Source organism: Phasianus colchicus, chromosome 3 (genome assembly GCF_987193195.1).
Source record: "Phasianus colchicus chromosome 3, bPhaCol1.hap1.1, whole genome shotgun sequence".
NCBI classification, from domain to species: domain Eukaryota; kingdom Metazoa; phylum Chordata; class Aves; order Galliformes; family Phasianidae; genus Phasianus; species Phasianus colchicus.
Window position 1 is genome coordinate 52486009 of NC_143438.1, and position 15092 is coordinate 52501100.

At 40.3% G+C, this 15092-nt stretch overlaps 1 protein-coding gene across 2 annotated transcripts in view; it reads right to left on the reverse strand.

Moving 5' to 3' along the window:
- Positions 1–15092, reverse strand: part of GAREM1 (GRB2 associated regulator of MAPK1 subtype 1) — a 100874-nt gene that overhangs the window by 23917 nt on the left and 61865 nt on the right. Inside the window, exon 3 of one of the 2 annotated variants that reach the window (XM_031612900.2) lies at positions 907–1037. The exons of the other annotated variant lie outside the window; for it this stretch is intronic. Within the exon in view, the coding sequence (XP_031468760.2) occupies positions 907–1037 (131 nt within the window). The remainder of the gene's footprint in view (positions 1–906; positions 1038–15092) is intronic. 2 annotated transcript variants of the gene reach the window in all.

Consider the following 15092-nt stretch of genomic DNA (forward strand, 5'->3'; position numbering starts at 1 on the left):
TCTTGTTTCACACCTATAAAAACTGAGTTTAGCTGATGTCTCCCAACTCTAGCAGTGCAAGAAAGAGAAGAAGCCATTAAAAGATATATGGGTTATAAAAAAACCCCACACCTGGGAGTGGGAAACTCTATACTGGTTTTGCACTAGCAGCATCAGCCAGTCCCTTCTGTACACAATGCAAATATACACCATTGCATACTATCACCAGGATGCTGTTGTGCTCTTTCATCAGAACTGACCTATCATGCACAGGTGTCTCCCTATGGAAAGAAAGGAAATACAGGTAAGACAAGGGAGATGAACATGCTCTATTACCATTGCTTCATACCATAGCACTGTAGTTTGGTGATGCGAAGCTGTCTGCTGGTGCTGTTGATCCAAAAATGAGCCCAAGAAGTGCGCGTGCACAAATACACACATACAGAACAAGGCCATCTTTCTATTTTTTTCTTTTATTCACAATGACACTTTCTGTAGTAATTTTGAGAGAAGCAACACCATCATTTCACTCTGCACACTCTCGGAGAATAAGGCTTTCTGGACAGGGATCTGAGCAGCTGCTGCTTACCAGAAAATAAAATTCAAACTGCTGGAAGTGGGAGGACAAAGGGGGCAACAAACAACATTTGTTTAAAGTCTGGCAGCAACATCCCAATTAGGTGAATTACGGGATGCATCATCAGGACTGCTCCCTGAAGTGCCATAGGATAGGACAGCCCTTCTAGGACGTGTTGATTTAGCACTGCAAAAACGATCCTGAAGAGCACCACCACAGAAGGCTGAACTAAAGACCCGTTTGTCTCAAAAATCACACTTCCCACACAGCGCTGTTGCTCGCTTGCCATGTATATAAAGGTTGTAACAGTTAATCATTGAGACAGAGATAAATATTTATTCAGGGACTACCTTAACGTTGAATGTTATTTCCTCCATGACGTAAACTCGTTCAGGAAATGCTTTAGCCACCTCCTCCACACTGTTAAAATACTGCACTGGCTCCTTAATATCTCGGTCTTGTTCCAGCAGCTTAAACTGCCCTGAAAACAGATGATAAACAGAAGAATTGTAAGATATTTACATTGGACAACTGTCACTGTGGCAACTGCTGGCTCAACTTCTTCACTGTTTTCCTCGGTCAATTTTTCCGGTTATTTAGCAGCCAAAATATAAAATGAAAGACTGCAAAGAGCCTTCCAAACCTGCCATGAAGGACACCCAGTTTCACCAGGGCAGAACAAAAAGAATGTGCAGGAGCTGCAAATTTTAAAAGTTTCTTTTATCGCATGCTGTCTAGAAACAGTAAATAACTATTGAGGCTTCTGTGTTTATGTACTTCATATACTGTAATAGTATCTGTACAGATAACATGTTTGGCCCCTAATAATAGAAGCATTACAGAGAGAAAACACACCCAGTACTATAAAACCCCAAACAGTAAACACATTTTTTTGAAGTATATATTTCAGTGTCATCAAAAGGCTATGAAAGTATGTGAGGCTACAATCCTTTTCCCCCAGGCTTTCCTAACAGTGGAACACTGTGGAACAGCACCTAGTACTTAATTACAAGCTAAGCCCTCTGAGAACTTCGACACTGCAAGAAATGAAACCATGCACATATAAAATCCTTTTGAAGGTGGTCAGCCTCAGACAAGCATTTGTTGCTTTCTCCCATGTTTTCAGTGCTGTGGGAGGCAAGGACCAGTACCAAGGAGCAATTGCTCTTGTGTGTAACAAACACCAAGTTTAGAAGTTTGTTGTATAAATAGAGGCATAATGAAAACTCAGACAGATATGTTGCTGTTTGTGTGACAAATCAGCAGAGCAATCTCCCTAAATTTAGAAACGTTAACTACTAACATTAACTACTACCAGACTAAAGGATGATCTCAGTGAGAGAACAGCATAGCAGGCCTCCTTGTAAGGAGCAACTTAAGAAAATGAGTAGAAATCCAATTAAAATCTGAGATTTGTGCATCTTCTGTAAATCATATTTTAAAATTAGGAATGCACTCAGACACCGGCTTATTGCTCACAGTGCTCAACTTCATGAAAATTCATCCAATACATGTCAGCCACCTACAGAAATATTCCCACTCCTTCAGCATTATTGTGCACCACACGCAGCTTCTCCTATGTACCCCCATCTGACACGTTCAGAGGATTCACCCGTATGAAATAGCTAAAGATGCTGTCATCTCCCATGTGCTGTTCTGTTCTGCGACTGTTTAATAAATCACTGCACTTCAAAATTCAGTTGTCTGAGTGTTTTTCTAACTCTGCGTCTGCTTCAGGACACACCATCATTTGAAGTCCAGCCAAGCCAGCTCAAGTACTTCAAAGATCAATGCTACTGTTCCTGTCGCAGGAATAGGCAAACCTTTGGTCTGACCTGGCGATGTCGTTCCTGTAGCGAATCACATTGCCGTCATACACTGCAAGGGTGGTTTCACCACATCAGACCAAAGCTCTGCCTCAGAACCTGAGGCTCAAGGATGCTCAGAGCAGAGAAAAGGTTTTGGCTTAGCAGCTCTAAATTTCTACCCTGTAAATTTGTTTCCTCAAGGTATCTAAAAGTTTTAGCATAAGCAGACATCCGACCTGAAAAAATGTTGGCATTCTTCTTCCACAGGCTTTACAGTGCCTCCAACATTAAGAGCAGAAATTTCAGGAGTGACAAAGCTATGCCTGCCAGACACTACAGGTAGCCATAAGAAATCTACAGCAGATAAGCATTTGAAAAGAACACCTTACATACATAATAGAAATGTATCAGCATTGTGCAGCCCATTTTGGTGCAAAGCAATCAAGGAGGAACCATGCACCTTCATAAAACTTGCTCAGGCAAGAGAAGCTGGAAATTGTGTTTTGATAAGGGACAGAGAGGGAGAAATGAAGTTAAAACAACTAGGCTTTTTAATCCCTCAGTCCCTACACATAGACAGTGTAGTTCTGGTTTTGGGAGCTCCCTGTCAGCCACTTCCTAACTTGGAGAAAGATGCTCTCCCCAGGTCTGCAGGTTCTCCTCCCTCCAGACAACCAGATCTCCTATGAAGGAATTTCAGGAAAGTGCACGAACCAAGTGAAGGCAGACCTTTACCTACATGTGCCAGGACATCATACAGCAGCACAGATTATGTGTGGCACCAGGGAGCGATGGCCTGATAGCACAGAGAAACAACCACACCGGAGCACAGAACCAATGACAGTATTCCACGTATAGTTACTAGAAATGAGATGTTTTTACATTTGACAGAAGTTGTCACAGTGTTCCCCATGGGTCAACTACTGGCTGTAGCTCACTCCTGCTTGCTTTGGAGTTGCTCTACAGGGAGCACCGCTGTCCCTCTTCAGCTAATGGCACAGCCACCTAGCTGCAACCCGAATTGACTGCCCAATTTGGGATCTAGGGGTTTGATCTGTAAGATTCCCAGCTGCAGTCACTATTTGAGGCAAACTGTGATTACAATTTATAATGGCATTTCATACTTTAAATCCCCAGAGGAATAAACAAACAAAATTACTGCAAGTTCTAGAAACCTCAGAAAGACCTGCTAAACTTAGCGGGGTTACCTTTGATTGAACACCCTTACCTACAGAATGGAGTTGAATACAATACTACACAGAAGCTACATAATAGCTGAAAACGGTGATATATTGCAGAGATAACATTTTGCTAGTTCAGAAATAAATAGGGAAATCTTGCTCAAGAGTGGGAATTGAGTTAAGCACAGTGACAGGGTACGAATTCATATGAATAATGGAGAAGAACATCATCTTGAACAATAATATTATCTAAACAAGACTAATCCAGCACTTTGAGTGAGGTCTTTAATTCTAGGTCCTGGAAGTGTAGTAGTGTTATTTTACTATGACTGTGATGTATTTAAAATATGTAGGTCTGATGGCAACAAAAAGCCAGTCATCCATTACAACTCAAACGTCTACAAAACAGTCCAGAATTTTTCACCAGAGAACAAAAGCTTTAGGCTGTAAGCAACCAGAAGGATCTGCTAGCTACTGCAAGCTTGCACAAGTTCTTGTAAAAAAAACCAAAAAGCATCAGTTGGAGTATTGCTTCGGTACAAAGAGATGCTCAGAACCATCTATGTAGCTGTCTGTGTCATCCTCCCTTCAGCTGAGCTGCACAAACACAAAGCTGTCTGTGCCTTCACTGCTAATGTTCAGCAGTTCACGAGGAGGCTGACTACAGAGGAGTACATACAGATCCAAAAGCACATAATAGAAGGGCAGCATTAATCTTCTCCTGTTACGAAATCAAGTATTCTGTGCATGGAAGCTGTCAGGACTGGATGTTAAAATGCTTTTCCTTTGGAAAATTCTCTGGATTTTCTATAGACTTTTTTGGAATTTATTTCTTCATTGAGAAAGGCAGACTTTTCTATTGGAAGGAGAGAAAAAGGGCAGAAGAGGGGCCTGCAAGACACTTATGAGCCAGATGTCAAGTAAGTAACAGGGAGAAAGCAGACAATTACTTATTATGTTCCTCCCAGTCTCTCAAATTGCCATAAAAAAGAGAGCATAGCTGAAACACAAGTCAAATGGACATAACTCTTGACTACAAGCTGAAATGGAATTTATTATCATTTACAATAGACAAGATTCCATCAAGAGACTTTACAAAACTGATAGCAAGCTTCAACAAATTACCGCACAATTTAACTGTGCTAATTAGGAATGTGACAAAAAAAAGAAGAAAATCTAAAGCTACACCTTTATAGAACTATCCTCCTTTCTCGTGCTGCTACAGAAAGAATAATGAAATATTCCTCTAGTAAATCAAGTTCAGAAAGATCAGAGATGTTATATTTGCATGGTCCACTGAGCAAGTGTGGTTACTCCTTTGCAGCCAAGTGCAAGGGAGTAATGAACGACTACTGCAAGCCTTATATCTCTTTATCTCTCAGTCTGGCCTCTGGCAGACAGAATATTGGAACAATTTCATTCTAGTACATATTATCTACACAGATTATGAAACCTTATTTCTGTCTGAAAGTACTTACAGCAAAGACTGTAAATTCACTACTAAAGGAAATGAATCTGGAAAGATAAAATGCAGGGAAAGAATTAAACCAGGTCTTATCCCCCAGTTTATGAAGGCATTTATTAAAAATGAGTAGGAAGATCATGCCATTCTGACTCTTGCAAGAAGCTGAACACTTATGAGCAGGATCTGCCCTAGATCATTAACCAGCCCTTTCTGTTCCAGCCTTTCGGTTGCTTCTGCCACTTCCACTGCTCAGGCTCTTGCAAGTTTATGGATGTACAGAACTGCATTGCATCTCATTCAGGTATTTCTGCAACGTAAGGTCTGCTGGTCTTACCTGCAATCTCCCCTTCACACCCAAACACACCTCAGCAGTTATAAATGCTCTGACTTATCTCCAAAACAAAAAAAATCGGACTGTTCTGTTAATAACAAGAAAAAAGTAGCTGTATGTCATCAGTAGAAAACGTGGAAGATCACCAAAACATCTGCTCAATTACGTTCGCTGTTAGACGTTTCCCTAAGGAGGCAGGAGTTGTATTGTCTTTCAGCAGCTTTGATTACTTAGCAAGTCTCACAAGGCAAAGCCTTGTGCTTCTTCAGAATGCGCAGACAGCACAGCGGGGTAGCCAAAGTACTGTAGAGGTTTATGTTTCCTATTATTTGTTGACTGCTGACTGCACTACAGTATTTCAAAGAATAACAGACTGGAATCAAAGAGAAAAGACCCTCTGCCTTCCAGATCACCACAATTTAGGAAAAAGACAATTTCTGTCTATGGTTTTCCATGTATCAAGATGACAGGAAACAACTCTGTCTTCCACTCCAAATGGGTGATCCTTGATATAACCGAGCAGAGTTGAATAACAGAAACCTAAAGAGTAAATAAGAAACAGTAAAGAGGGCAAACACAGGTAGCTTGCTAGATGCTAGGGAAAATGTCAGTTTATTTCCTCACTTTTCAACTCTATCAACTATGTCATATGCAAGAGTTGTTCCTTCCCCTCCTAATTTTCAGATAATAAAGCCAGTCAAGAACAATCAATCAGTTTTTTATTTGAATTGACATTGCCAAAATGTCACTGCATAGAGCCCACATGTGGCATTTTAGTGTTTCAAAGAGTGCTGCTGTGACATTGGTTGAAGATGCCTAGACCTGAAAGAAAGGAGAAAGACCAAAGAACACTTTGAACATGAGAATGCATCACTAAATCAATAACAAATGGTTTGGCAGACATGCAGAAGTAACAGCAAGCAGGAAATTAATGTCTTCCTTTGCTTCTGTCATTTTCCAGCTTGCAGAAATCCAGATCTTGTTCCCAGCTCTCCACAGGCTAGATGTTTACCCTGGAGTTCAGGTGTTTAGGAGCAGAAGTGCTCCTGGGTCTCCACTGTAGAGGAGACAATTGAGGCAGGAAAGACTTATTACAGAGGAAAACGGCAAACACAAATAGTACACTGTTTTTAAGAACACTGTTTTCAACAACTGAGGCAGACAGCAGACCTCAAGTCAACTTGTGCAGACAAAGGAAAGGACAGAAAAGCTAGTTCCTTGCTCCATCTAGAAGGATTCCTCATCAAATAAGCTATTGGCAGAATCCAGTCCAAGGTGAAGCCAGAGAAATGACGTGGGTATGATTCTGTGGGAAATTAATCCCCTCATCAAATAAAGAGTAAGGAAACCCTTCCTGGTACAGATTCAGCCTTATCTGTCACACCAACAGCTTCTGAGAGCTATATAAAAAAGGCAGAGAGCTAGGGTGCAAAGATGGAAGTTTTTCTGAGTTATTCGTAAGACTTTATTAGTGTATTGTAGCCTGCTGAAAGCTACAGGAGGTTATAAAAGGGCAGAGAACACAGAAGGAAAACACAAGAGTCTCAGCTTCCAAAGGGTAAGGACTGGCCCACAGACTAGAAAAGTTACAATTGAATCTTACATTGTAATCACCATGAAATAGCTTTGAAATACTGTCTCTGTTTTTTAAGAGCTGCCTGTCTATACTTCTTCCTTGAGGGGAAAAGGACAGAAGAGTACTTCCCGTGTCCCCATCTGTCCCCAGTCATTTGGAAATGTTGGGAATGAATTAAAAAAAACAACAGATGAAAGATGAACTAGGGACATATCTAAGTAAACATAATACAATTAGAATTCATCAAGTGTACTGGAGCTAAACTTATGGCCCTGTGAAGCAGAGGGCAAGGCACAATGGCACATTCAGTCAGAGATTGTGCAATGTTTCATGGGGAAGGAGCCCTTCAGATGAATAGCTTTACTTCTCAGAAGTATTATCAAGATTTTGAAGCCTTAAATGCCTTTATTCCTCTCCGTGTTATGTCTGCTATACAAATACCCGTTCAACCACAGCAGAATGAGTCAAGCATCAGAACCCAGTGAGACATGTTGAAGCAGAGCATCAGCACGCTGACGCACCACCTGCTCATATGCATACCGGTGGAGAGATCAAGGGAGGGAATGCAACCAAGTTTCCCCACGCAGCGAACAGCGATTGTGCTTCTCACCTACACCTCTAATCCCGAGCTGCTAAAGCAATGGAGATGATACAGTTCAGCATTCTGTTTTCCAAATCTCACTGTTATGACTCTTAAACAGCGTAAAAAAGTATCTGATTCTATTGGTGGCATAAGGCAGACAAATCAGTTCAAATGGTGACTGATGATAGTTTAGAGCAGATTTAAGTAAACGATTATGTATGAGAGGGAAATTTAGGTTACTGATTATGTAAAATGACAGACAGGAAACAAGTCTAACCTCTACCCTTTGTTGCGTAAGTTATTATCATCACAAATGCTAGATTACCACAATGAAATATTCCATTTTATGGGGTCACATTGGAGTGTCTGGACTAGTAAGAAGTTGACTAGATTCAACTTAGTCACTGGGTTAACATCAATCTAACTCATAATTGACATCATTTTATTCCTTTCCCACGTGCTACCAGCAGACACCATGAATGCTCCATACGCAGTTTTCTGTCAGCATTCAAGTTCACACACTTCAGAAGCCATGCAGAGCTGTCTGATGACTACTGCAGTCTGACTTTTGTAATAACTACCAAGAAAAGCTATTGCTGGTTTCCTGTTAACAGTAAGATCATTAACACACATGAAGATGGCGTGCTCTCCTGGTGAACAGCAGAGCTAATTCAGGCTGCAGCACAAGGCAGCAAGAGCGAGAGTAAAGTTACAGAGAGCCCAGCTAAAACAATCCAGAACTTGTGTGATAGTGCTGAGATGACTTTGTTTACAAGCAGATGTCTAATAAAGAGCTTTCCTTACATGCCTGCTATTCTTTTCAAGCTGCAGTGGAGTGCCACTTACCTCTCAGTTAAGAAAATCACTAAGAGCTAACAACTCTCATTACTGCAGTGGCAACCAGTATCCTCATGAGAACCTTCTGCTGAAAATGCTTGTCACCACTGATGATCTGAAACAAAGGTAAAGCCAGTGCGTCCCCTGCCTAACAGATGCCTCCTCCGGAAACTGTAGAACCAAATTTGAAAAAGTATGTGACTACAGTTCTTATTGTACTTAAAATCCCTTGTCTTTCTGAGCAAATAATCACTTTCATTTATCTTGATACATCAAAGCTGAGTTAGAGCTAAAAATCAGACCTGAGGAGTGGTGATTCAGTTTAGACATGTGAAACCAAGTTCAGGAACAAACTTTGCCCTGGATGGCATTCAACCCCCTTAAGAAAATCTTATTTAGCCCAGGAAATTGAACATTGATTTCCAGTATTAATATTTATTGATAAGTGTATGCTTTTTGAAATATTAAATTCTATTTTTTTTGGAATTGTTCTAACCCAAGCAGATTTTCCTATTTTAGCAAAAGGCATTACATACATTGAAAGTTAAGAAGCAATACAGGCTTAGTCGGTCTGTAAAACTTATTCTTATCTAGGTGATCTCCTCTCAGATCATCAGTATACACCAGTCTCAAGTCATTACAAGAACAGGGCTGTCTACAATAGATTAACATTTAATTAAGGCACAGAAGAAAGTTATGATGAGAGTAACAGAATAAACCCCTCGTTAACATTTGAAATTAATACTACTGGGTAGAAGCAGGTTCAAACAGGCCTGTTTGAAAATTCTATTTAGAATACCTGTTACAGATTAACTAGACGGGCCAGAGATTTTGTATCACAGCTGCATCAAAAAATTCTGCCTCTATCATGCATTTCCTCATTAATATCTATTCAGGCTGATGTTGCCACCTGCAATGGTGCAGTTGTAGTTCATAACTTGTGACTCCAAGTTCAAATCCAGCCTACTCCTTCCTTCAAGAAGACACCTTCGCATGGGAAATCCACAAAGCAGGAAGCATTTCTTCCTTTTCACTCTTGGTTGGTATAGCAGACTGAAGTTTCTTGTGCAACTGAAGTATCAATGAAAAACGGAAGTATTTTTTAAGAGCAGCAGTATTTCACAGTCCAAGCTCAGTTTGATTAGTGTTCTTCTACTTCTGGTGTCTCAATATGTTGAAAAAGGTAAAGAGGGATTATGCACTGAGAGTATTTTAAACACAGACTGTATTACAAACAGTAGTTCAATATACATCCTTATTACTAATGGCCACAAGTAAATGAGGATGTTTATTTGAGGTTAAATAAAAACCAAATGGCATTCAAGAAGAATTCTGTCTACCGGTGGCAATGGAGAAATCCTATGCGGACAGATGGAAGAGACATAACTCCTAGAAGAATAACCGAATTTGGAAAGGAGGTTATCACTTTAGTGGACCAAAAGTTTACTGCATTGAAGAAAGAAAACTTTTGCTTTCTTTTAGAAACCACGAGGTCCCACTCTCAGTGCCAGGCCTGCTCTGAACTATATCACTTCATTTTGTTGATTAAAAATTCAGAGAGAGAAGTGCCTCTACAGGAAGAAAATGAAGATGGGCAGAAATGGAGAAGCACATTTTTGGTCACAACAAGGATTTCAGAGATTCTAAACAAGCAACTTTTGAATTCGTATCTTACACAAGTTGCTGGATTTGGAAGCCATCTTTCAGAACAATCATTTGACAGAACCGAAGTGACTTTTCTAAATGACATCACGCACATTCTTTTACATCTTGTTAAGCCAAAGCTTTTGCTAAATAACAGCAATGGCTGCTAGCCTTAATCATTAACTTTGTCTAACTCAGCAGCAGCTTTTATTTATTTCATAAACATAATGCTTACCAAAGCTCAAGCTATGAGTGTTCCTGCCCCACTGTAAAGACGCGGCCTGCACTCACAAACCCACCTCTTTCTGCACTTTTGCTGACAGAACCTTTTCATCTGACTACTCCCACACTAAAATCTCCATTTCTACAGCCCGACTTTAACTGCATTCATTGCTGTCATGCTGCTTGAGTAGCCTTTTGTGCCCTTCAGGTTCTGACCCCGCTCCCCGTTACGCAGGCCGTGGTACAAGTGTAGGCCGGTGCGGTAGAACAGCCTAGCTGACAAGGACAGCCATGTATGCAGCACTGCTGCTGGCAGGCATGTTCGGTGCAATAAACACAGCTAAAGAAAAAAAGCATTCACAGAGCAGAGATCTTTAAAATGTATGCAGTCCAATACTGTATATAAAGTGCTTTTGTTTCATGCTCAGGAACAGGTTTTATAATTAACTGAATGGGAAGAGTTTTAAAAACCAGGAACAATGACTGAGTCAGCAGTTCCAGCTTTTGGTAACTCACAGAGCTTTACACGAGGCAGAATATGCATATTTCATTCAGAGTTAGACATTTTTATCAATGTGGAGAGAGACTTCAGAGCTTGGGCTTGGTAGCCTGAAAGAATGTCTGTGCATTATAGACTGTCTCATTGTTCCATAGATCATATCTCATTCACTCACTGAATACGCATGGTTCATAGTCTCTAGCAGAAACTCCGTATTTCCCCCCTCTGCCTCTCAAATCTATTGAAATATTTCATGCAAATTATTAGAAGACCTGTTGCTCTAATAGCTCCCAGCACTTGGGTATCAACAATATAATGGAAAGGCTGATGGTTTTTTTAAGCAACTGAAAAGTATTTTGTTAGGAAAGGCTCTTATTTTTTCCTCTCCCTCACCTCCCCCCAAAGCCTGGCACAGGCTGTATCTTAGCCTACGTATTTATAAAATGTCCAAATTGGGTGTGAATGCAATTTATTATAGCTCTGACCACCAGCAATTATGAGCAAATTCTGGAAAAAAAAGTTTACTTTACTTCTGGAACAAATTAGACAACGTATTTCAAACTGAAATGAAGCCAATTTCCAAAGAAACTCCTTATTTACACAGTAGATCCAGCTTTGGCAAGAGACCTTAGCTGAATAAGTGTTAAATCTGTTACAGCTAAAACTATATTATCAAAAATTTAAACGATTGTAAAGCCAAAATGATAGACAATCTGAAAAGTCACTAATTAAATACATGTAATAAGTTATGTCCTCAAAATTTTGTTGTCCATAACGCTGAAATATCCAGTAAGTATGCAAAATTATTTGCAGCAAAAATTTCTAACATTTATTTACATTTAACAGTCATGTTTACATCATCACCTCAGATGAGAAGGTGTTTTGCTACCTGTATTCCGCATGCAGTAAGCCGTCTTTTCAATCACTGTGTATAAAGCAGTAAAGTCTGTCAGAATCATTTATCTGGTTTCCAGTACAACCGAATGCTGATTCAAGGTTGTGCAATTTATCTACAAAATCAAGAAAGCTCTCAGTAACAGCACAAAATGAATGAAGGCAGCTTTTAAGAATGAACATTTTGGCATACGTTCACAGCATATGTGAAAGTGTCAAAAAAAAATCAGATGAGCTGAAAGATGAGTGAATAGAGTTAGTGGATAACAGTGTACTGCTTCAGCATCATCATTTAATTTTCATTTCTCCTTAAAAAGCCAACAAAGACAATAAATCTAAAATTCAGATCTAAGTAAGACAACATCTTCCTTAGGATTCTGTCACACACATTGCTCCATTACTTGGTTCAATGAAGTACCTTAAATAAGTTGGTTATCATCTAAAGTCCTCCTTGGCAGTTCAGATGTTTATAGTTGAATCCAAATGGTGAAAAGAAACAGAACACCCAGCCAATTTTTTCCTCTTAAGTCTGTCAGCTTACTGAGAGTAAATGAAACCCATTAATAGAGTCTGCCTGGCCTAAAACTGCCTGACAGAAAGTAAACAATACAGACTACACATTTTGTGCTTTAATTTTTGTGTTTCTAGAAGACCACTCAGGTGATTTTGTTTCCTCCCTGTAAATGATAATGATTTGAAAAGTTATACTGTGTATTGCTAATGCTTCCTGAAATTATAGTTAATACTTTGTGTGTTTATAGTGAAATCCTCTCTAATACTGGCTTGGGGCATCTCCAGCTAAAAGCCATTTTTGTACCAATTCCATTTTGCAGCCTTTCATGGAAAGGGCTGTGAAGTGGTAATTATCAAAGTGTCTGGTCTCCTATTCATCTTTGAATGCATGCATGCATGTTTTCACAGATGCTAGACTAGATATTACACACTAATTTTTAAGTACAGAAGCTAACATTATCAGTGGCAAATGCTCTACAGAAATCCTCGGTATTAAAATCCTATGGAAGAACTTTTCCTTTATAACAAGGTCATACCAATGCTACCTCTAAGCCTAAAATAATACTAACATTTCTGGATCAAAAAGAAAAGTTATTCGTAGAATAATGAAACTAAATCAATACTAGGCAGTTTGTGTGAGCACAAAGATTTAATGTGGTGAAGAAGCTATGTAGAGGTGGGAAGGGGGAAATATCAACAGAAAAGACAGCATTTGAAACAATTAGAATGGGTTTACTAGAGAAGTTGTAAGAGAGAAAGAGAGACTAGATTATGCTTAGACACCAGAAAGACTGGTAAATCAAGCTGGAAGCAACTCAAAATACAGACTTGTCAAAAGATCAGTCTCTGCTAGTGTTACTACAAAGTACTGAAATAGTTTCCTCACCAGCTTAATCTTACCGTTCAGGAAAACAACTATTTCAGTTGAGTTTTTTGCACACAGAGAGCAGAGCTGCAAAGTTGCAAGAAGATGCAACTTTCAGATGACACAAATTGCACTTCTTGAATCAGTAATTTCATAAAAAACATCCTCTTCTTCCTTATTCAACTACACTACTGCATACCCAGCAAGAGCAAAGCTCATCAGCATAAGCAGCCTCCCACATCCTGAGCCTTCTCCACAGGTAGAGGGAAGCACACTAACTACCACGCTGCACAACACTTGGAGAAGGGTTACCTGCTGGAAGTACCCCAGCACTTTTCTCACACTTTCATGGAATCGCAGAATGGTCTGGGTGGGAAGGAACCTTTAATGGTCATCTAGTCCAATCCGCTGATGGATAGGACACCTCTCACTGGATTAGACTGCCCAAGGCTCCATCCAATCTCATCTTGAACACTTCCAAGAATGGGGCAGCCCCAGCTTCTCTAGGCAACATATTCTAATGCCTCACCACTCCCATAGTGAACAACTTGCTCCTTAAGTCTAATCTAAACCTACTCTCTTTTAGCTCAAAACTTGTCCTCTCTTGTCCTATTGCTACATGCCCTTGTAAAAAGTCTCTGTCTTTCTTAAAAGTCCCCTTTAAGTACTAAAAGGCTGCAATGAACTACCCCCAAAGCCTTCTCTTCCTCAGGCTGAACAATTCCAACTCTCTCAGCCTGTCTCCATTGGACAAATACTCCAGTTCCCAGATTGCACTTGCAGCCATCATCTGGACCCAATCTATCAGGTCTGTGTATGTCATGTGCTGAGAGGCTCAGAACTGGATGCAGTCTACCACACTGTGTTGCCTTGCGGGGATCAGACCGTGCTACTGAAAGAGTCTCCCACTAGAAAACTTGGCCAATGGTACTTGTGTTCATACAAAGTAGTCATAGACACAGCTTTCACAGCCTGGACCTATGGAGCTATAGCTAATAGGCTTATCAACACACAGTTTCACTGGTCATTTAACTAAACTGATATACAACACATTTAGTTCAGTCCCTGAAAGATAGTGATCAGCTCAGCTAAGTCAGATACAGTCAGATTCCCATGTCACATCATCAGCAGGAGGTTCTCTGACTGATGGATGTCAAAGTCTTTAATTTCAGAGTCCTCACCTTTCTTCCTTGCAATTGTTTGTTCTTTGACACAAGTTTTCCCAACGACTCTCAATCCTGAACTGTTCAAGTTGCTGAATACCTGAATATCTATGGGTTATTCTTCATCATACTCAAGGTGCTATACTCCTGCTTGGTACAAGCACTTCATGGCTGATTGCACAGCTCAGCTGCCGGCTCCAGAAAGATGCAGCTGAGCCAATTTTCAAAAAACTGTGTGCCAGCTGACCCAAGATTTTTCTTGGACTGGAGTCAGGAAACCACACTGCACTTTCTATCCGATTCACATTAAATGAGCCTTACAATATCCCAACACCACAAAGCGACTAACATCTGCAATATGATAGAAAGGTGGCTACTTTCCACAGCAGAGAAGATGACTGGTGTATCCGAACAGATTGAAGGCGTACAAGCGTCATGTACATTATCACAGACATCTGCCTCCTTGAAACAGCAAGCCTGACAGCAGCCATGCAGATAGAGCAGCACAGGGTTTAATCCTCAGCACTGCTTCCAGAGACTCCAGGCAGGCAAACCTTGGTTGCTGCCACACATTGAGCCACTCCTGCTTCCCTGTTATTGTCCCAGCACGTCAGTACATGCTGTGAGGTTAAACATTCACTGTGCTGTGTGGGCAGACCTGAAGCATCTCACTTTTAGGGCTTACGAGAGCTAAGGCTAAGACCTGTCAAGGAGCTGATGTGTGAAACCTACTCTCATCTTTTCGCAGAGCTGAAGGTTTAACATTGCCCTTTATATTACTTCTTCCTTGTCAAACACCATGAGATGCACCAATACACTGCTCACCCTTTCCCTCACAAAGAATTATATTACTCTCAAGAAAATGAAAAGCAAGCAAACAAATGTGTTGAAAATACCACCTTTGACTCTCTAGAAATAGCACACCTGGAAATCAGTATGATTAAAATTTCCTAGT